Source organism: Opisthorchis viverrini (genome assembly GCF_000715545.1).
Source record: "Opisthorchis viverrini unplaced genomic scaffold opera_v5_177, whole genome shotgun sequence".
Classification (NCBI taxonomy): domain Eukaryota; kingdom Metazoa; phylum Platyhelminthes; class Trematoda; order Opisthorchiida; family Opisthorchiidae; genus Opisthorchis; species Opisthorchis viverrini.
Window position 1 is genome coordinate 36,686 of NW_008751830.1, and position 22,813 is coordinate 59,498.

Here is a 22,813-nt window from a genome sequence, read left to right on the forward strand (position 1 = left end):
TATATATATATATATATCGACTTGGGGTGAATAAAAGGGATTCGGTTCCTCTGAGAACTAGGTGGTGAGTTTGAGGAGGGTCTCAGATGGGTGTCGTGAATATTCATCCCACCGTGCAGCAGTTCTGTCCTGCCAACCATAGCCTGGTCCATGTCGTGATAGTCGCCGGTAGGTGCGAATCACAGTTGCGCATATTCACACAACGTATCTCGGCTTCATATTGCCGGCAGTAAGGTCAAATGAGTAAGGTGAAATTAGAATATCAGTGTTCATGTTGGTTCAAGTCAAATTCTTTGGTCCGATTTTTCACGGACTCCGAGTCACCCACATCGCAGTCGAACTCCACATCTTCTTTTGCTTCTGACGCGACCCAGAGATTGTGTTGGCTGAAAGAAGCCGTAAGTTACCTTCCTCTATCAAAGGGATACTTGGATTGATTATATCAAAACTCAGGGACATACAGACGGCTTTGTAGCCAGTAGATCTGTATCAGTAGAACACAGACACTCATTATCAGAAGGTTGGATTTCAACAAGGATTGCTAACACCGGAAACTGGAACATCCATATGACTCGGTATCGGAAGTAAAGATAACCCGAACGACTGCTTTCGGCAGTCCTAGTTTGTTCATTCTATGGGTATCTGCGATAAACGCTCCAATGCAAGTGTCAGTAATACCGGCAGCGAAATTATCAATGCAAAAATGTCCGATAAAAGTTTCTTTCCATTGAGGTTAATATCACGCACCATCCCATTCAGGTCAGTTAAACTATAATTCTTTAATCGATGTAAACTGGAAAGAAAAGAAAATTTTAATTAAAAATCAGCCTTGTACCCAGCAAGAGAAGACGCTTCCAAGGAAGCACAAATTTTGCCGGTTCCTAAGATGCCGAATCTCCGAGAGGAGCGCCGTACTACGCTACAAGCCTTTTTTCGAGTTGGTGAACAAACTGTGTAACTTTATAAGCCTAAGGTATTTTCACTGTCAGTATCCAGCGCCAGTTAGGAAGCGCACAGGTCAAAAGATTTCGAAGAGTAATGAAGACGCAGCAGGCCATCGTGCATTCACAATCCAATGACCCACCAGGTTCCTAAAATTGCTTTCCACTTCACTTTATGCTAACCATCAGTTGGGGTGAGAAACGCCCGAAGAAAAACGGTGCCCATACTCGAATCGTTTGACCCCGTGCGACTCATGTTGAGAATATGAAGTGCAAAAAGTTCGGGTGAGGTGATTTGAATGGGCTTGAATTGTATTAACCACCGTCGTGTTGGCAAAACGACAATTGCCTTCGCTACGATCAACGGCTCATTTCCTATACGACAATTCTGTCCTGTTAGGACTGTGGTGCACAAACGCTTACGCCTGTCTCGTTTAGTACAAAGATACGGGGCGCTTTATGATATGTACCTTCATATCCACACAGATTTCCGTGATGCCATAACACCCATAACTGAGATTCTGTCACTCGCCCCCGCTGAGTGGTCTTATTTGGTTGTCGTTTATCGAGGAACTCAATATCCTGAAGCCTAAGGTTTATCTTGACCTTACGCACCGGGCTTTTACAACTTCCATTATATATCTACGTTTTGCTTGTTGATGCTTTCCAACTGGTGAGCTGCGACCAAAATGGTCTACCTTGCGTCCGTACTTTCAACCAGAAACAAAGGAGGCGCGATTATTGTGGGTATTCATGTTCCTCTACCCCGCTTACGTCAACTGATCGCCGGACAAGTCGATGAAATCGGAAACTGCTTTAGGAACAATCAAAACGTTCCACTTTGGTTTGAATACCTCGGATGTTTTATCGTCCAGGATTTCTCGAAACACTGATTAGATGCAGAATACTGCGAAAAACTTCCGGTGGTCACGTGAGAACAAGATTCTAGATAAAGCGGTTGAATTATACAGTAGACTGGTCAGCAAAACACAAATTCCTTCCATTTCGGAGGGTACAGTATGCCAAAAAAGCAGTTGATGTTCTCCGTAGAACACCGCAGGATGACGAAATTTAGTATGAACACCTTTCCCCTGAGTGGCCGCATCCTCCTGTAAATCTTATGATTAATCTTTTGTTTTTTGAAAGCGCTAAAAGCCAGCAATGCTATTTTCAACAATTACGAGGATTTAACTCGTAAAACGAAACGCCGAATGTTTGTCCCGCAGAACAGCAAAAGAAAAATGGAGCAATTTAGGTGTAAAACAAACCCTTCCTGTCAGAAGATAATCCAGCTCTTGCCGGTCATTTACTTTCTAGATATGGAGTTACCACTTTTCCTTTAGAGTTGTTTTTCCAAGACTATGATGCAGTGGAATCTTGGCTGCACGTTACGTGCGCAGGAATAAAAAAAGATGGACTAACTTTGCAGTGTCGTTTTCAAACGCACAATATGAACTCATGAGGTAGGTAATATTTACAAACAGACGGTCAGCTGGAAAATGTTACCGCGACAGATCATTTTGAGTAAAAGCATGCAAGTCGTAATGTTCTGCCACAATTTGTCTCCCTGCGAAGAAGCGACCATTGAGAGCCTGGACTGCGTTTTGAACTGCTTGGACAGAGTCGAACTGTACAAAAACCTTAACAATGAGTGTGTTAGTTGATGGATCTGGTTCCTGATGAACAATCACGCGTTGGACGCCGCCGTAACGCGAACATTCGGCAGTCACCTCGCCCTCGAGTTCGTCATCACAGTCTTCCGGGCCGACCATATTACGGAGAATTAAAATACTGAAAAGGGAAGAGAAGTGAATACCTTATTCTCAACATGAATGCTTGAATTAAACCATAACAGTCATTCAAAGGCGGTTGAGCACTAATTGAGAAGCGCAGCATCTCCAAGTCAAGGGATTTTTGACGATTGCTACTAGCTAGATGGCCCGCTGTAAGACGGCTATCAAAGTTGGGGTAAGGAAAGTCTACAAAATCATCGATAGTAAAAAAAACCGGCTTCATACAAACCACCCATTTCCAATGCTCTACCCCTCAGTTACACGTGCACAAGCAGTTCAGCAATCCAGGAAACCAAATTAAGTAAATTATGTGCATATGGCGAGAAAGTTTCGAAGCTACAATATCCCTATGAAGTCCCAAAATATTGCTTCAAAAAATCATTACCCCAGGATAAGAATAGATGTTCTAGTGAAGACGAATTTCCAGGTCGCGAATGTACTTGAGAAGCCCTGACTGCCAAGTCATCGAGACAAGATACGAGATAAGCCATACGAAATGATCATTCATCTGATGAAGTACAACCAGACTGTCACAAGCCGATTGAGTATACCGAATTGCATAGTGTTATGTCCTCACACAGTTCGGTCGTTGGCTACATAAAAGTCACTGCTGGTCAGCTCTCTCAGCACACATGAAGTGTCGTATATAGCTGGGTGAAAACCATTCATCTGCAGCCCAAGCTTCACTAGTACTCGGTACACCTACATCGGATTCCCAGTTTTAGCGATCGAATGGAACGGGTCAGTCGCTGCTGTGGATGACTCATCCTATACATAAGAGCCACAGGTATCGAGATAATGTCAAGTTACCTAGGACAAGCAATTACTTCAGATGTACGCTCAAATCATGAACCACGACAAACAAAAGCACCGCTATCTACGAAAAAAAGTGAGAAAGCCCCATTAGTAGCACACGGAGGCATTTTTCACAACCATTATTCAAATGAAGAATAGGTCAACGAAAATTCCTGCTATCTAGTTCGCTTCTCTCTAGACGAGTGTAGCACTTCAGCCCTCATCAGTTTGTCGAAAAGAGAGCACAGCTGAGTTCCTCGGTCTTTTTTTAATTTGTCGAACGAATAAGACTGACAGGGGCAAACTGTCAATCCAGTGAACTGAACTACTGATGGTCTTGGTACACTTAGTCGCAGTTATTGCTGCGGGCGGCAAGATCTACACATGACATGAAGGGTCAGACCGTGCTCGCCTTTTCGGATTGAAGTGCAATGGCCGCTGTCTGGTGGGTCGTGCCTGCCAAGCACGATTCACTTGACATTTGATGGACTACACAACTTAGCTTCACAGAGACAAAAATTCTCCAGCGATAGCTTCTACCGGTATCCAGGATAAATCACATTCTCTCTAAAGTAAATTGAAGGTGCAAAAGGACCGTTTCAGAAGTGGATACACCCTAGTCCATCTCACGTTCTGAAATTTTCCCCGTACACTTAGAACCAGGATTTATCGGGTGAAAAGTAACAACGGATTTTAGGTTTTCAGCATTCCTGCTATCGTTCTAAATCTCTAAATCGATACGGCACAAGTTGCCCTATAAACACCTGTACGACAGTACGCGGTTATCACAGCTGATATTAGTGATGATATCATGATATTCGAAGGTTCTTATTCCGTGAACTGCACCGCTCAGCAGGTCTCATCAAGTGAAACGCTCCTTCGATGCCCTTCGGCTGAATTTTGCTGTCACAGTGAAATTAACATGCAGCCACCGTACAACGAAGTAGCCGTGACAATTGAGAGTATGAGCCAATTTACAGTGACCAATTAAGTTATAACAGCATGTTGGAGGAGCCCTACTACACATATATGATGGAACTCAGGTTCGTCCTTCGTTTCCTAGTGATCTGTGTGATTTGTGAAAACCCTACAGGTTTCGGCGGCGAGTGCAACGATTCAGCAATGAATTAATCGGTTTGTCAAGCAATTTGTTGAGATTAACTGAAAGTGGAGCGTCTAAACCGCACTGGACAAAGCACGAGTTCACTGCGACCGCGCCATCATTGGTGTTTTAAGGGAACTTTAAGATTTTGCTGAACGCTACACGAAAGTTTTTTGTGTGTATTTGTCCAGATTCGAACAGAATCACTACGGAGATATGTTTCGTTTTCCTACCATCGTTCGTTTGCAAATGTATAAGGAAAACCAAGACGAGATCGTCTGCCTAGACTACTTTCAATACCGTTGACGCTGACCCGACGGACTCAGTGTGTTGTACGTAACTTCCTTTTCGAATGAAAAGCATCAGATAGCTTGAACGAATGAAGCTAATCAGTGGAGCCCACCCAATGTAGCGTACACTAGGTTATAGTCTGACGGGAATTTAGCCGATAGAGTCCATGGAACGTTAAGTAGTACGAAAAAAGTTTAAAAAAACTCCACGTACCCAGAGACAGGTGGCGGTGTAGAGGTTACTGCGAAAGAACTCTTTCTGCCAATTCCAATGCTATTTTCTGGAGGTAACGGTATCGACGACGGAAGTACTGGGCCCGCGTCGCTTGGATCCGGTTGGTCCCATGAACCTAACGGTTGCGGACTTGCTATGTACGCACGCGGGTGCTGTCCATTGAATGTACTGGAAGGAGCTGTGAAAAGAAAAAGACCACTAAAGACGCGGCCAGAACTCAAAAGGCTTAGCTATACGGAGTCTTTCGTTCTTATTAGGGTTATAGCGTGGGCATAGAGGGATCCATTGTGTGACCTAGTCATAACTAGTATCAGACTGTTGGCCTCAAGATCATACGGTATGTGATGCCAACCACCGGACAACTAGCCTGACTTAATCAACGACTTGGTAAAACGGAATCATGCCTGACAGAAGCAGAATCACTGCGATGAATGTTCAAAATTTATAGTTTCGTGACCCGGTTTGAATAATTCGTTCGAGGGCATAGGAGTCCCTGTTTTTTTAATCCGAGGCAAAGCAGCTGAAAAAGACTGTTCTTGAAGAGCCGAGGTTACTGAAATATAGCGGAATAAACATTTCTTTAGGCCCAAATTTAGTGACTTTCACACATTATTTCGCGTGTTATCGATTGACGATGATGTATGGAACCTAACCCTGGCAAATGGTGATCGCTAGTTAGACAGTGTTAACAACTGCGCCCCTAACGTACGCCAAGACGGGGTCATTCCGTATTTACCACGTCTATTCAAGTGCACGCGAGTAGCCAACTTGCTATCGATCATGCCGGGAGTTGGAATTTACATCCGATAGGTTGTTGTATGACTGGGTTTTCAAGGGTTATACCACACTCCTAACCGGACAAACGGTTGGAGTCCAAGCCCGGTACTCTGTGAGGACCAAAGTCTCGTTGAGATGAATGGTTTTGCCGTTCACTTGCATCGCAGTTGTTTGATAAGGTGGGCAGCGGAACACGAGATTAATATATTACTATATTATTACTTATTATATATATTATCATGTGTATAATAATATTTTATACCGGATAATGGGGTGTGGACACACGTAAGCATTTATTAGATATATACTGTGTCGCCTTTAACTGACTGAACCCCACATGGATGATAAAGCTCGTGTTGCCGCCGTTTTCGGTTGTGCAACGGGTACTTCCATTGAAGAGTGTGTCCAGCACCAGCAGCTGCGTTGCTTGGGAAATGTGTTGCGTATGCCGAACCATCGTTTGCCGAAAAGAGTGCTGTTTTCCATGCCTAATTCAGAGTGGTGTAAACAGAGAGGTGGCCAACCCTTGACTTGGCAGAGGAGTATGAAGAAGATTACGAAACGCCTGGGTGCTGTCGGTGCTACTCACCTTCCAGGATGGGGATCACGTGATCCTCACTGCGCCTAGCTGGAGAAACTGCAAGATATGGCTACCAACCGATGTCAGTGGCGTTCTTGTTGTCAGTTGCTATCCAGATCGCCTGAGTGAATGTCTGGAGGTGTAGGCACCTCGGAATGATTGTGGTAAGCTAGCACTGAGTCCCTCCCCTGTCCACATTTACTCTTTTCGTTACAATAAGGCTTTCAAATAAATCATGGTTGTACGGCAGTGAAGCATCGGTGTTGAACACTGATGTCATGCTGTCGATGATGATATTCAGGAGACTAAAGCTACCTTCAAATGAACAATGTAGTATCATGGCAAGTCATCAAAAGAGTGGGACTCTCCCAGTGTGACGGTTGCCGCATCTCAGTTACACAGGGAACTACACTGAGTACTTCGTCGAATTCTTTTAAACGCGTTTGAACAGTGGCAAAAATTTGAATTGTGCAGCGTCCTGTAACTTCCAGCAACTGAATTATCATGACATTCTCGTCGTGAAGGAAACACCTAACGTTATAACCCAATGTGAATGCTATGGAGCACCCTTAAAGAAAACAGTCACGTGAAAACGGCAGCTTCATTGCAATAATTCTGAACAGATCAGTTGCTTAAGATTAGAGTCAGCGATACGATAGAATCGGGTTAAGCTTTGACGTGGGTGAAAACACACTGGGCACCGACTCAAAATGCAAAAGGGTACTGCAACAGTTCCACTGCTCCCAGAGAATAATAGTAATTGCTTTCCTTGACAATTGGACTTTCTAACTCAGTTGACCATTAAACACCGAGTGAAGGTGCCCAACCATAATTCCCACTCACTCTAAACGCGAGATCAACAGTCTTTAATGATTTGTTTAGGTTAATCAACGCTATCGCGAAGGGGAGAGACCTTGTGAATTTTTGTCGGCTCGGGTGATGGACTTCAGACGACTTGTGTTCCCTGATAGCCGGACACCACCTCAGTTCAACTCCATTAGTATTTAAACGGTTTCCACACGCCCGCCATTTCATCTCCTATTCTGCTGCATTCACACTAGGACGATGGGTGATGTCAATAGTAGTCCCTTTCCTAGTCATTTAACATGTTCCGCCATTGCTGAATCACTTAAGATACAATTGACGCCACTTACCTCACCTCAGTCTATTACGGATCGTAAATATCTCACCAGCCGTTGGGCACTGCTTTCATAGATAGTCACTTCCACTTATGGCTACGGTAGGTTCACCCTCATCCGCCTTTGTAATCACGAAATCACTCGTTTGAAAGGTATTTACTGCTCTTCGCCTAGCTGGCGCAATACTTGGAAGCTTCTGTTTTTGGGGAATTCGGGGAAGTGACGAACTGTGTTCGTATTTCCTCCATTTCCGTTAACGTTTTTGGAACACTAAGAAGTACTTCTTCGGATCTCACATCGAAATGTAATGTGTTGGGCGGAATTGCGCACTGCAAACGCATAACTCCTCACACTACTGAGACCAAGAAGTCTGAACTGCACGCGATTAGTTAGAACATCGGGCCGCCTGTTTATCTCTCATCTCAAAGTATCCGCCGAATACAGGTTGCTAATGCCTCATCGAGGCGTCGGGATTTTCAGAATGTCGTCGCTACATACACTTTAAGTGCGACGCGCTGCGAGTATTTTTATCTTTGTGCACCCTAGCGAACACGCTAGCCTGAGAGGTTTAGACAGAGAGTCGAGCTGAGGCATTACCGTTATAAGAAACAGCTCCTCCAACAGGCAACGTGTTTCATCGCTAAACGACCCATCTAGCCAATTTACCACAGTGCAATACATAGCAGATGCTTACTTTTCCCATTGGTTTACTAGAACAATGATTAATGGAAAGCAACTTTTTGGACGTACATGATTGTCTGTTATTGCACCGTTGAGCTTGGGTCAATTCCAGTTCTACCGCTTTGGTGTTGAGTAATCTTGTGAGTGAGAGTGCGGTCTGAAGGTCGTGGTTGAGTCGATATGCGTGGCGGTGCATACCAGATAAGCACCATGCAGTTAAGTGAGTCTTACACGACACTCAAGAACAAGTATCCAGCACCGAACAGCGTGAGATTAAATACCCCAAACAAGTCCAACCGGTTCTAAGATCAACACCAAATGGCAGGAACTACCAACTGATATTCAACGCCGGATTAGCCAGATAGTTGAAAGAGACCTAGGTAGCTGGTACCCCGTCTGTTTTAAACTCGATCAACCTGGTAGCTTACTCGGAAACAAGTACACTGACTGTTCAGCAAGGAGTGATTTCACGGTCGGTTACGAAAGTTTTCCAATTGACTGAAGGCTGTTATTTGATTTTGCTGTGTACAGTTTGGAGAAGTAGGATGACCTGTGGATGACGTGCTTTTCAACTCGGTATTGATAGCATACTTGGAGCTCAATTATATGAGTCTAACACATCGAGGATTGAATCGCTTCAGGGCATTGGCAAGATTCCCCAGAAGTGAAAAACACTTTAAATCGCTGCACGAATGGGCAAACGCATCACATACAAATTTGTACAACATCAGCATCGAACGCGACCACCTGGCTGCGGACGACCCACGCAATATCGATAAAAATATATACCTCAAGAAATCCAGCAAGCTTATGGGAAATGGCAATTTATTGAACAGGAAGGTACGGAGTAGTCTTTACCAACCAGTGGCAACGTCACCTGATCTGCAATTCTTTTATTCACATTCGCTGGTAGACTGGGTCGATGCCGATGTGTTCATTGATTGGTTTCTCTGTGGAGTGCCACGCTTGAGCAAACGCCCACTCCCGTTTCGTTCTTGCGTGTGTCAATATTTGGACGTCATCCCAACTGGACTGACGTCCCCCACGAACTGAAACAACTGACACTGGGGCATGTCTTCCGCTGGCAAGCTTGTGTGCACAAACTGAGGTGGCCAGGTTTTTCCGGTGTGATCAACCTAAGTTTCGCTGCAGTTATTGTCACACTGGAGTTTCTAGATAATGTTTGTTTACTTTACTGGATCCAGTCTTCCCTCTTGTTTTAAGCGGGTTCTCAACAGGTGACTGTTATTTCATGTTAGTGTAATTGTTTTGTAGCCACTTCGGTGGTCTTTGATATGTGGAAGCAGTTTTTCTCTGCTTTGGTTGCTTTGACAAAGCAGACTGATTTCACAAGCACCACCATACAAGGCTTTTTGGGTAGCTGTTTGTCCGGAGGCCAGCCGGCCATCCGAACATCACATCATTTGGACGGATGTATCACGTGCGGGATACAGACCACACGAAAGCATGCCCTAATTGGTCAGAATGCCGGCTAATCCGGATAGAGCACCTTTGTTTTGACACTTCTTGCCCCCTCACGGAGATACTAGCACGACCTTGTGGAACATTGTCATTGCCCTATAAATACGGTTGTAATAATTTTCCTTTGTCTCCATACAGGGCTGTCTGAAGCTACCGTGCTACCATAGTGGACGGAGCAGGAAGCCAAGGAACCGATACAGAGTTGCATGACCGTCCAGCAAGACACAACACTGTTATTTCGGAATACCTAATAAATTCGTCTTCCTGTCTTCGTTTTCGGCTCTGTTGTGTAAGAAAGCGCCTCGATCCGTTTGAATAGGGTCCGAACTCAACTTCGCTTATGACCGTTCGGATGATGGCTTAGTTAGTTCAGAATCTGGTCCGTATGCATTTCTTCCATACATACTTCGACCGTCTGTTGTTCTTGTTGTTGTGGTTCCGGTTGTTTGCCTCTGTCTTCACAGTGGAGTGAATGTCGCGAAACACGCTGTTCAGCATTTGGCTTATTCATGACTGTCTGTTCTTTATAATAGCAAATGTGCCATGCATGTAATGCATACACGTTTTTGTTTTGATATCCGGTAGCACCGTTACTATCTGACAATAACCTACAGAAGCTCGCATTTTATTAAGGAGTTCGACCACCTGATTTGTTTGCTTGAAAGTCGCAGCTGGCCTTCAAATTGTCACCACCAAGCTGAGTGTTTTAGCACATTGTTTCACTTCCATAAGGTTTGCCTCTCATGGGTCAAAAACCCACTATACACAAAGGTTTAGCGCACATCTGTATTCTATTTCGCTCGCATATGTTCACTTCGTACAACTTGCCGTGCGGTACACGGTAGGTGAGTATGCCATTTGTACCCTCAGATCGTCTGATAGTAAGCGAACATTTAGGTTGCTAGATCCCTCGACAACTGGCACCCACACATATGTTCACCCCATGAACCTCTACGCGTACTGTTTCAGATACTACCACAGCAGCATGAACCCGTTGAGTGAACTTTATGAAGTCCTTTACACAAGTTACGTGATAATCACCACAGGCCTGACGAAAAGACAAGCCACACTATTGAGATCGAATATGTACAGCCACCGTTACTGGCCCAGTTCATGTCGTTTAGACAGAAATTTCATACCCGAGTCACCCAGAACTTATTGGTTACATCTTCGGATTTCTACCATTCTCATTCTCTTACTACAAATGAAGACTCAATCTAAGCGTCCTGCATGAGAATGTACTAGTACCTACCAGGACGTTTGATGCATGGAAACTGAAGCCGTATTTTGATATATCGTAGTCAGCTGACAGCCAGTTGGAAAATAGGTAAATTCAGTGTCTGCTCATTCGCAGAGGCCGAAAACCCCATTGCATTTCTGGAAATATTCCAGTAATTTTTTATTCGATAGACAACAGGAAAGTAGAGATGGCCTTTCGTTAAAAATGTTGCTCAAACTTATGTCTGAATAGTAGAATACAAAAGATAAAAACAATGCTGGGAGTTATCAATTACACGTGACTAGTCAGCAAGGTAGTCAACCCCTAGTGTACACATTGCCTGAAGTCGACAAGCTTTCCAACCGGTGAATAATATTCTCAGCTCACCCGCAGAAATAATTATGGCTTTCATAAAACCGTGTAAATGAATTTCAATGACTGAACTTTTGACAAAATCAGCAATTTTAGATTCCGGAGCACTAAATTGCCCATGGTTGGAGTTCACAGCATGATTCGTGCTGAATAACTGCTGAAGGGTTCTGCCTTTCGCCTTCTCTTGCCGTCCTTTAATCAGTCAAGCAGAGTAGTTTTTGCGCCCCCCTCCCTTAGACAGATGTTTTGAAGTCTAACAAATGAACTCAGAATTGCACGAACATACATACTTGTGGCTAGTTGGGAGGCCCTATGCATGAGACGCTGAACAAACACGCTCCTTTTAGAACTTTTAACCCGGTAGTCTCAAAAGTCGCCAAGTTACAATTTCGCTTAGTATCGTCCTTTACGGGTATTTGGATAGATAGCTCTGTCCTTTGTTAGCACCCATCTCCCACCAGGGTAACCATTCCTATTTGAGAATCGATACCGAAACTCTTAGCTCAGATTGTCCGAGTATAGCTCATGGGCTTTCAGAGCCAAGCATCAATAAATTACGTTTACGTTGTAGTAAACGACAAAGAAAAAACTAATGTGTTCGTTGACTTTGGTTGGCTTACGATACATGCACTGACAAAGGTACAGATGAGTTAGAAGTAGATCAGGGAATGGTGGAAAACTCCGGTTATCTACCTCGTACTTGAAACTGACTGTACGGTGGGCGGAGGTGAAAGAATCCGATATGTACTGGACACTCATTTTTACTAACACATCTGCCATAAACGGTAACAGACAATTCGTTCTAATTTGACCATGAATACGCAAGCGAGTAGAAGACCACAAGACGAGCCAATGGCCAGTCTGTCTACAGTATTTACCAACAAACAGCAGTTGGACGTTTATAGTACAACAGCTATTTTGGCTTGCTAAACAGGATTACGATTTTGTGGCCTTTCGTAACTCTACGCGTTAAAAATAAACTGTCCATTGGTATCTCACACATTGTCACAGAATGTAAATATTTTGTCAGGTAAAAGGAACTAAGCCAAAAAGCCATCATAAACTGAGTAGATTAAATTTACGTACCAGAACAAAGATATGAAGTCAATAGAGATGTAAGACTGTAGATGGTGTGGAATCCCTCCTCATCATCGACAGTATGACATCAGTGTTCAACACCGATGCTTCACTGCCGTAGAATCCCTAGAATTTGAGGATATTTATTGTTAGGATTTGGATTCGTGTCCACAAACATCTTAAAGATGAAAAAGTAAGCCATGCTTTTCTAATTTGGTCCTGTCATACCACACAGCAACTGGGAAATGAGCACCTTGACGGCTACTTGTGGGAAAATTGCTTCAGGAAAACAAACTTGGAACGTATGGTTGATAACAATCGATTGCATCAAGAGGCATAAACAAGAACTCACGTGGAACATCGAACCCAGAAGAACGATTTGAGGAAGGCGGAGAGTTCACTACTCTGAAAGCCCCTAAGCCACCCGCATTCTCCGTTTGAGGTTGAGCTGATGGCTGGCCCAAAGGTGTGTTGCCGTTCGTATTAACCGGAAGCTGCGGGAGGCAAAGGGAAGAGAAAAAGAGTATTGGGTGTGAAGGGTACCGTGTCGACCGAGTTATAAAGAAGTGCAGGCTAGTGATCAAGGGTGCGTACACAGTTCAAAGTGATTAGTAACAAGATGCAGCCAACATTACGACGTTAAACATAAACCCTTTGCGTGACGGTTCTTGGTCACAAGTATACTGAGGGAGACGATTCCCAGGAAATACCACCATCTAGAAATCCAATAACTGTTTGCAGTTGACATGATTCCATGTAGATACTTGGTCCGGACACTTGACCTAACATGCCTCCTGAGAAGCTGCAATGTGTGCGCTCAATTTGAGCATTTACCCCACTTACCTTAAGAAATATTCCGGTTGTTTGTCATTAGCCACATTGCTCGATATGATTTTGTGTACTCTTGCACTTTTCGCGCGGCCTAAGCACTCGTGGACAAACTTGATCCTTAGGCCGAATAGTTGAGTTATATATAACTTGCTGGACAGTCGTACGAACATAGAATGCCTTTCTATGCCAGTCAAGCTGAAAACAATCATGAGATTCAGGGTCCGACGAACATCAATGAAACCCTGAAACTAAGACAATTCTATCAATTTTGATTAGACTTATTCATGTACCTGAGGAAAATCTGATGTAATCTCCCAACAGCTTGTATGTATTGCGGGCAGAGATTGATGTGTGTGGTAATAATTTGCGTCTGTATGGCATCGGATTTGATCGTACCTTTTCTCGGTATACACTGAGCTGGTGCGTGTAACAGGTGATCCAAAAACTTACAAGACTACCACGAGCATCACTGCCAACGCCGGTGTCGCTGATATCGGCTGAGTAAAGTCAGTCCAGCAACCCTGCGAGAAGGCTACAAAAACGCCTGTTCACGATCGTCACTAGCTTAGTCTTAGCCTGAATGAGCAAATGCTTCGCTGAATCCATGGTAGTGATTCTGAATAGGAGGTAAGATTGTAAGTAGGATATCAACTGTGAGTACAGACATTATTCGCCATTATTCAGCAGTAACAGCTTTTCGGTGTCTAGCTGCCATGCCACCCGAAGGATGCATGAGGGCTGGGATACTGCCAGGTGGCCAAAGCCTAGAAAGGGGAAGTCAAGATAAAGAAATCGGACCTTCCGGTCAGTAGATCCGCGCTCTGACGACTGAGCCATCTCTCCGATCCGAAACGAACTGACACTGCATCAATTTGCTATCGGAGGTAAGTTGTGAACAGTAACAATAGGGGAAATTACTAGAACCGAGTCGGGAAGCCGTCTCTGCAAGGTTAAATTGATCCGAAGGTCTCACCCGAATGCAGGGGAGAGTCGGTACAATCGTGACAGTAAAATATCGGCCCGTGATATAACGAAGCTGTCTCAGGTGAACAGTAGGCTTTCGGTGACGTGGGGTGAGGCATGATTTTTTTGTGCTAAAAATTGGACCAGCAACACAATCTAAACGTGAGAGTTACCTAGTATGCTGCGAAGAAAAAAGCAATTACGTTAGGAAACGACAATATACACTGTCTTGGGATGACATTTTACTGCAAAGCTAAGGGAATTCCCAGTCTGCCTGCCTGTATAACCCACGCCTGACTGCCATTGTGAACCGGGCATATGGTAGATAAACTCCAGTTCAGTCCAAGTATCTTCAAGCTTTATGCGCCCTAAACTGAACTTTCAAATCGTTCAGATCACGTTTCTCAGTAAAACTCCAATGAGAAAATGAACAGTGAAATAAAGCAAAAGCTGCACAAATAGGTGCACGTGAACTTGGCTTTTGAGGTGCATACATTGAGATTTTTCGTCACACTGTCATAAGAGGTAATGCCACCCCCGAGATAAGCATGGTCCTTGAATAATTAAAAGAATAGTAAAAATCCAGCAACATGAATTTGCACGTTTTGGGCGCAGATGCCGAAGGATTGGACGACCTTGATCAGCTTTTCTAGCAATGGACTGCACTTCCCGCTTTTTCACAAGTGACAACAATGTCATCTGCATATTCCAAAAAGACCTGAGATCAGATCAGAGATTTGAGCACTGGAGTCTTGCATAACTACCAGAGTTAGCCACATTACCACAGCAGTGATGAAAACAAACAAAAATGGAAAGACTGGATACCCCTTTCAGACACTTGCTTTCAGGCGGCTTTCAGAGAGCTTCCAACATGGTCAGACGCGCTCATAAGTAGGTGAACACAAATATCGTATGATATTCAAGAAGTGCTGTAACCAGTTCAATGACTGCTTTTGTCTGATTAGGTCACTTTGCCATTTGAACGAGGCCACAAGAGAAGGAGCAGAGGTTTCAAGTACTTTGGGCTGATTTTGAACAGGTTTAGTCGGAAAACAACATCGATCGCCATTACAAACTTATATCTTGAATCGTATTGCGAAATGAATTTTGAGTTATCAAGTGGAAGCAAACCAAACCCCACGCTCAACAAGTACCATACAAAGCTCAAAGCAGAGCACTGCGAACTAAAAGTCCCACGGCACCGTCCTTTAAGTATACATTCCACAAACAAACGCTGTGCGGGTTGGGATGATAAAAACACTATGACCCAATAGTTAGACCTACCTGTTCCGTTTCCATGGATAACAACTGTGCGGTGACGGAGGCAGCAGCTACAGCGGCCGCAGGAGGTAAAGCCGTGGCCGCTGCGCTCGAAATTCCTTCTGGCGGCGAAATCGCTTTACAAACTCGGAGTAGCTGTCCACCAAGGTTGAACTGATTCATGCTTGCTACCGCATCTGCTGCGCTCTGTGCATTCTGATATTCTATGTAACCAAATCCCCGATGTCGTTCACTGCTTTCGGGATCGACCACTAGTCTAAAATACTGCATAACAAGTGAAAGCATTAGCCTTACCGACAGAATACAATCTTTCCAAAGGCCTCGAAGACGAGGGAAATATCGTCTTCAGTAAGGTCGACATGTATGCCGGATACATAGATCCTATTCTCAAGCTTGTATTCCGCGACCAACTCAGCAATAACCGTATCCGCATTCGTTAGATTACTTGGCCTCCCAACCTTCAGCTGTCGGCCACCGAAACTGGCATTGTTCATCTGATCGATTGCCAGTTGAGCAGCTTCGGGATACTCGAATTCCAGGAATGCAAATCCCTTGTGTTTCTGGGTTGCTGGATCCCAGCTCATACTTACAGTTTTGAGAGGGCCGAAAGGGGAGAAGGATTGTTTCAGGCTATCCTCTTTAACATCATAGGCGATTGAACCAACATACACACGGTTCAACAATGCGACAGTCTGGTTTTTCTTGATGTTGTTTAACTGCTGTGATTGCTGAGCCTGTGTCTGCCGCAGCAGGACTGCTCGTATACTTTGTTCCATGGCATATTTTTTCGCCCTCTCGATCGCAGCGCGCTGCTGAAACTCAAGAGTTCGTAAGATAAACGGATGTTTTGGTTTCTCTGCTCCAGGTCCATTGAATATAGGTCCATTTGGTTCGATTATTGGGTTAATTTTCAAGATACCCAAAGCAGACATGGCGGCTGTAGTTACGGAAGACATTATAAACTGACTCCGAACTGAAAAAATAACACAAGTGAAGCAGGATTGCGAATTATCTCAAGAGAAGGACGACGCTAGGATATCAAAGAAGGTTTCCATGTGCGCAGGGACCAACGTATAACGGACGTATGCACATGGTCTTCAAACTAAAGGCGCTGATAAATTTGTGGTTTGGATTACACTGCTTGGATTTCCGGATCGATAGTGGAGTTGTTGTAACCAACTGCCATTCTAGTTTTAAGACCCATGTGACGAAGAGAGACTCAGTAACCAAGAACACAACAATCCTATTGCGAACAAGCGAAAGTCAGATTACTGTTTTTCCTGCTTTCCGCATCATGCTCTCAGCTGCCTGTAGCTGGTTGACGTAAATAAAAATAAATCATTCATCTGTAGCACCCTTTCGGTGCCTAGCTGTCATGCCACATGAAGGAGCCACGAGGGTTGGGATACTGCCAGGTCGCCCAAACCAAAAGGAGCCACAGGGTTGGGATACTGCCAGGTCGCCCAAACCAAGGCAGGGGAAGTCGGGATGCAGAGGTCGTGTTCGAACCACGGACCTTCCGGTCAGTAAATTCGCGCTCTAACCACTTGGGCCATCTCGCCCCGTGTTGCTTCCATATTGATGACCCTACCCGGACGCCAGATGGCTCAAGTGTTTAGAGCGTGAACTTACTGACGGGAAGGTCCGTGTCTCGTACCCGACCTGTCTCTAGACTTTCCTTGCCTAGGCTTGAGCGACCTGGCAGTATTTCAGTCCTCGTGCTTTCCTCGGGTGGCATGGCAGCTAGGCACCGAAATGGTCTTACAGCTAAACAGTTTTACCCGGACGCAATAAATAATCAGATACATTCTCTTGAAATCTTGACCCTTTTGATCCCAACGCTCCAATTTCCGTGACCAGGGCGGTAGCCCCTAATACGGACACGTCGTTTTTGTTGGAACATTCCCTTCCTGTCGCTGAGTGGGGACGCATAAATGTCAGTAGGATGGCGGAAATCCAAATCGTCTGTTTATCACAACTTCTGCTGGAGGGCAACTGCCAGGACACCGCGATTTGGTCCTTAGATCAGCGGATAAAGATTTCCGCTATGGTTCAAGATCCCAACAATTTTCTCAGCTTTGCCGTTCGAAGGTGGATGTAGTGACTAAGAAGCGATAAGCATCACAGTCAACATTTGGACGGAATAATTGAACTGGTTCCATGTGAACTGAGTGCTGTTATCGAAAGCAACGGTTTCTGGGAGTCTGGATGTTGGAAACAGATGCTGCAGCTTAGTAATCTGTCAACGTTCGCATAACCAAAACTAGATACGACTAACAGAAGGTACCAAAAACGGTTAGGACGCATTGTGTATTAGCAGGCTGGCGAAGCCTACATAGCAACACGACCGTGCCCCTTTTGACTGTGGCCAAGGATCCGGCGAGTATCGGTTGAGTGACTGCATAACTGAGCACTGTAAACAGCTCCGATACGTCTGTTACATATTTCATCCATATGTCGGCCGATAACAGCTAGAGAGCGATGGTGTTCGTGCAGATGTTCAGTTTCATTGAACCAAGACTAGATGACGAGTCTTGGCGGGGTTAACGACCCGGTCCCCAAAGAGAAAGCAGTAAATATGTAACATTTCAGTGAAATTTCACTTCCCCTGTTGTAGCCAACTGAGCCGCAGTGCTCTTCTCTCCATGGATTCATCCGCAATATGGTTGATCCTCACCTGGTATCCTGTGACTTCTTTGAGATTCCCCACTCGAGTACTTAAAGCATCAAACGCGACAAAACAACCTCCATCAATCTCCTAAATCACCCATCCACCACACAGTTGCAACAATACATACGCGAATTCAGTGAAATTCACTTCCCCTGTTGTAGCCAACTGAGCCGCAGTGCTCTTCTCTCCATGGATTCATCCGCAATATGGTTGATCCTCACCTGGTATCCTGTGACTTCTTTGAGATTCCCCACTCGAGTACTTAAAGCATCAAACGCGACAAAACAACCTCCATCAATCTCCTAAATCACCCATCCACCACACAGTTGCAACAATACATACGCGAAATTGTCAGATAACTGAACGTGATTCGCATTATTGAATCTAGCATAACATCGCGATAATTCCCCCATTTATTTGTTCACTCCACCCATGTGTAATTGATGGCCGCCCGTTTCGTCCTCCCATGTCTGTCATTCACCTTCATGCAAATGTCACCCCGTCGGACACCAGTATGCTAGTATGTGTGCAATCGACCTATTTAAACATATGGGTTCGTCCCTTGTATGCAGACTAACAGTCTAGCCATCATAGTTGTGAAATAGGACACGAGTGGCGCGGGTTGTCAACAATCTTATCTGGTGGCACGTTCTACAGGGACCGATGCCTTGCGGTCATCCATCTGAGCCAAATAGGTTGGTCAGGGTTTCCAATCGTCCCCCTGTCTAGAATTGGCCGTCTTGCTTGTATCCGAGCCTGCGTACTCCTGTGATTCAAACAGGTTAAAATTATATGCCACATTGTAGTTAAATTAGCGATGTTAGACGGGTCACGGTAAGTGGTCGGGTAAGTGGAAAAAACAGGGCTTGAGGCGTGCCTTCTTCCTCTTTTACAAACCCTTTCTTCCCCTTCCCCCAATCCGGTTATACCACCCTGCTCATAGGCTCATTCGTTGGGACTGAGGACGCTATTCATTTCTGTCGGCTTGGCCGCAACATCCACATCCGTTAGCCGGCACCAACAGCTTCAAGCATCTCGAAGCCGGTCTACGTGCTCCGACTCCTGATCTATCCCGCGAATATGAGTTTGTGCTCTGAAGCAAGCTGGACGATAAGCTGGCCTCGGATGACATTGATCTGTGCTGCGTATCAGAAATAGGGATTCGAGGTGCAATCACAGTGGTTGAGGTGGGCGAGATGGCTCAAGTGGTTAGAGCGCGAATTCACTGACGGGAAGGTCCGTGGTTCGAACCCGACCTCTACCACTCGACTTCCCCTGTCTAGGCCTGGGCGATCTGGCAGTATCCCAGCCCTCGTGCTTCCTCCGGGTGGCATGGCAGCTAGGCACCGAAAGGGTATTACAGCTGAACGAAGTGGTTGGGCTAACTGTCCCGTCACTCTCCACTGCTTCCGGCTACGCACCTCTGGCGATCCACAGGCAGTTGTGGCAGGATGTTCAGGGATTGGCATCGTCCTGGGTCACTAGCCAGAAAAACTGGTTACCGTTGATAGCCGCCCCTGTGTAACGACCATGAAGGAGTCTCACAGGCGGGAAGCTGGCCATTGTCTGCTTAAACCACAACTCGGTACGAGACAACAACCAGCCGTCTTAGCAATGTGCTGACCGCAGACTGCTTCCATGCATTACTAACCCCCGACATAACCGAAGTCGTTTGGTCACATGATGTCTTTCCACAGCGTGCAGGTCGTGGGCCCAAACTGATCATACTGTCATCAGTTACGGATGACGCCGATCAATAACTACCTCTCTTTTAGGAACACTTGTGCGGAGTCTAACCACGCGCTCGTACAAATTCACTCTTCTCTTCGCGTTCCAGGGCCACAGGGTGGACAACTCGCTTAGCAACCGAGTCTCAGACCCCGAAGTTAAACGGATTTGGAACAGTCGTCTTCTGGGCTTCCTTCCTAATGCCCCACCATCAGATGCCAATTCTTACTGGAACGAGATCGTCACATCTTTGCATAGTTTTGGGATTTTTCTTCTGTGGTACTGTGCTACTAGGTCCTCCAAAACACCGGGTATTAGGCAGAACAGTAGCGCTGCTTAAGTCTCGGATATACTTTCCTAATGCCCACCATCAGATGCCAATTCTTACTGGAACGAGATCGTCACATCTTTGCATAGTTTTGGGATTTTTCTTCTGTGGTACTGTGCTACTAGGTCCTCCAAAACACCGGGTATTAGGCAGAACAGTAGCGCTGCTTAAGTCTCGGATATACTTTTGTCGGTTCGAACAAACTTCAAGTGGAACGCAGGGTCCGCACCGGCCACGGAGCTTGTCAGAAACAAATGCCAAACGAACGAAATAGCGCAGAAAGCTAGGAATACCAGAAGATAATTTCGGCTAGTTCATGCCACCGGGCCCTGGAAAATTCCGGTGAAGGAAACGATCAACCATCATACCACCACGACCATCTTCAAAGACGCCTAGACCGCCGAGCTGAGCAATTTGAAAGGCCATTCTTGTGGCCATTTACTACCATTCAGTCGGACTGTTGAACTGCACCATGACCACAAACGACAAAGCTGGAATCCATACGGCCTCGGAAGTGTTTCACCACAAGTTTCTCTCAAACGCCACCGAGCTACTGGTCCGCAGCCTCCCATCCACGTTGTTCAAAAATTGAAGTGAAGTTCTCAGTCACTTCTCTCCCATTTAGCAAGATGAGGTTGTCCATAAAATTTTTATTTATGAATAAATAAAATAAATAATCAAACAGCGATCCGCTTGTCTTCGGGCACAACGATAATCTTGAAGTCACTTGCCGTTTGTGGCCTTACGGTGGGCCGTGAAGCACTGACGCGAGTGCAGAAAGTGGAATTCCGGCCTGGAGTGGGTTGCATTGAACAAGACTCTACGTTCCGTTACGAGCTAGAACCAAACGATACGTATAAAAAGCCCATTGCGTTGGTGTTTCTGAATCTTAATTTAACATTCAGCTCAGCTGACCGGTTCTTTCTTCTTGACACACGTCCTCATCAAGAAATATCCCAGAATTTTGCTAAGTTGGGTTCTTTGTGGTCGTTGCTGAGCTGAGCAGTTTGGTTACAAACGTTTCATCACCAATCTAGGTGCGTTATTGAGGAGCATAGTGGTGGGTTAGTGGTTGTGCTTTGGGTCCTTTGTGATCTCAGTCACACAGCAAGCGCGCTGTCATCAGTGGTATGGTATTAAATGAAGTGATTTCAGCTTATTTCACAGGGACCATCCCATGATTTCCCTGAATATTCTCGCTGCGACAATTGAACAACCTCTCGAGGTGAGAGAGATGGACTACAGTCGCTCGATACTTATAAGTATTATAAGTGATTGCTTTTGATGTCCATAACCGTGTATCCTGGCTCCCATCCCATGTTGGAGTTCTCTCTTAAAGGCGATGTGCATTCTCTGCAAGGAAACACACAAAACAATGCACCAGAATAAACCGACTGACTTGAAGGACTTATCCTAACCCAAAAAGTCTAAAAATATACATTGCCTGCCACCGGTGTCCAGGACGATATCAGTTTGTTCAAAATAACTGAATGCTGGCTGCAAGACCTTAGTGACGGGAAAGGCTCACCCGACAACAACAACCGCCATATGGCGGACAACTATAAGGTGGGGCCCAGATGTATAGGTTACATCTTTGACCTTGGATCAAGGCTGTTCGGTTATCGTTGAGTGATTGGTCGGTATCCAGCGTAGGTAACACTCGAAATCCAAACTTTAACGACGCACTTAAAATCGCTCTTAAACCATAGTTCGAGCAGAGAAGACTTTCACATAACATTTTGACATCTTACGGGATTTATCAGAAGCCCTCAAACAGCCAGAGGTTTGTTTCACGGATTCACGGATTGATACACAGGATCGAGGCTATGCCCAAGTTTTCCGGGTCGGTTTTGTTCTTGTCGGTCAGTGGCTGTCGTTCGCCTGAAAGGCACAAGTGAAAAAAGGGTGTAGCACTGCTCTTTATGTTCTCAGCGCGGGGCAGTATGCTTGCCAGCGCGAGGATTCGCATAAATAAATGTCTAACAGTGCTTTAAACTTGGTTCCAGAAGGAGCGTGGACAACCGTCGGAGGAAGTGCATTCCACGCAGCTACTACCCGAAATGAGAAAAAATTTTCTCCAATGAATGCATGTGCTCTGAGCTTGAAAATTTTCTTACTATGCCCCCGCCGGGTGTTTGCTGGGTCAACGGTGAAAAACCTGTTTGCCAAGCTTTGTTCAAACAGGGTATAAGTAAGAATTAGTTCCCCTCGGAGACGACGGTACTGCAGGGGAAAGAGATCAAGCATGGCGAGACGTATTTCGTAGTCCACGGATTTGAGGCCGGCAACCAGTCTCGTAGCGGCCCGCTGGACATGCCCAATGAGGGTGACGATTTTCGTGCGTCCCGGGTAGACAACTTGGTTGGCGTACTCCAGGAGCGGTCTGACGTAGGTCGCATAGGGTATTTGGAAGTTCATGCGAGTAATAGGGGAGAAGGTGCGTCGGATCATCCGTAAAATGGCGAATGCCTTTTGGGCCGATTTCTCATGGTGTAGTGAGAAGGACAAGTTTGAGGAGACCCAGATGC

At 45.3% G+C, this 22,813-nt stretch overlaps 2 protein-coding genes across 2 annotated transcripts in view; one reads left to right on the top strand and one right to left on the bottom strand.

Annotated features, from left to right (window-relative positions):
• Positions 1–6,561, top strand: part of T265_07496 (hypothetical protein) — a gene marked incomplete at both ends in the record, with an annotated part of 8,527 nt that extends 1,966 nt beyond the window's left edge. The window contains one exon of the mRNA XM_009173033.1: positions 6,284–6,561. Coding sequence (XP_009171297.1) covers positions 6,284–6,561 — 278 coding nt within the window. The remainder of the gene's footprint in view (positions 1–6,283) is intronic.
• Positions 2,366–22,734, bottom strand: T265_07497 (hypothetical protein; the record flags this gene model as incomplete). The annotated part of the gene is made up of 6 exons (XM_009173034.1): positions 2,366–2,732; positions 5,136–5,334; positions 12,836–12,977; positions 15,562–15,814; positions 15,853–16,531; positions 22,403–22,734. 6 exons carry the CDS (start codon positions 22,701–22,703, stop codon positions 2,444–2,446), a joined length of 1,863 nt encoding a protein of 620 aa, XP_009171298.1.
• Positions 22,735–22,813: the final 79 nt, after the last annotated feature.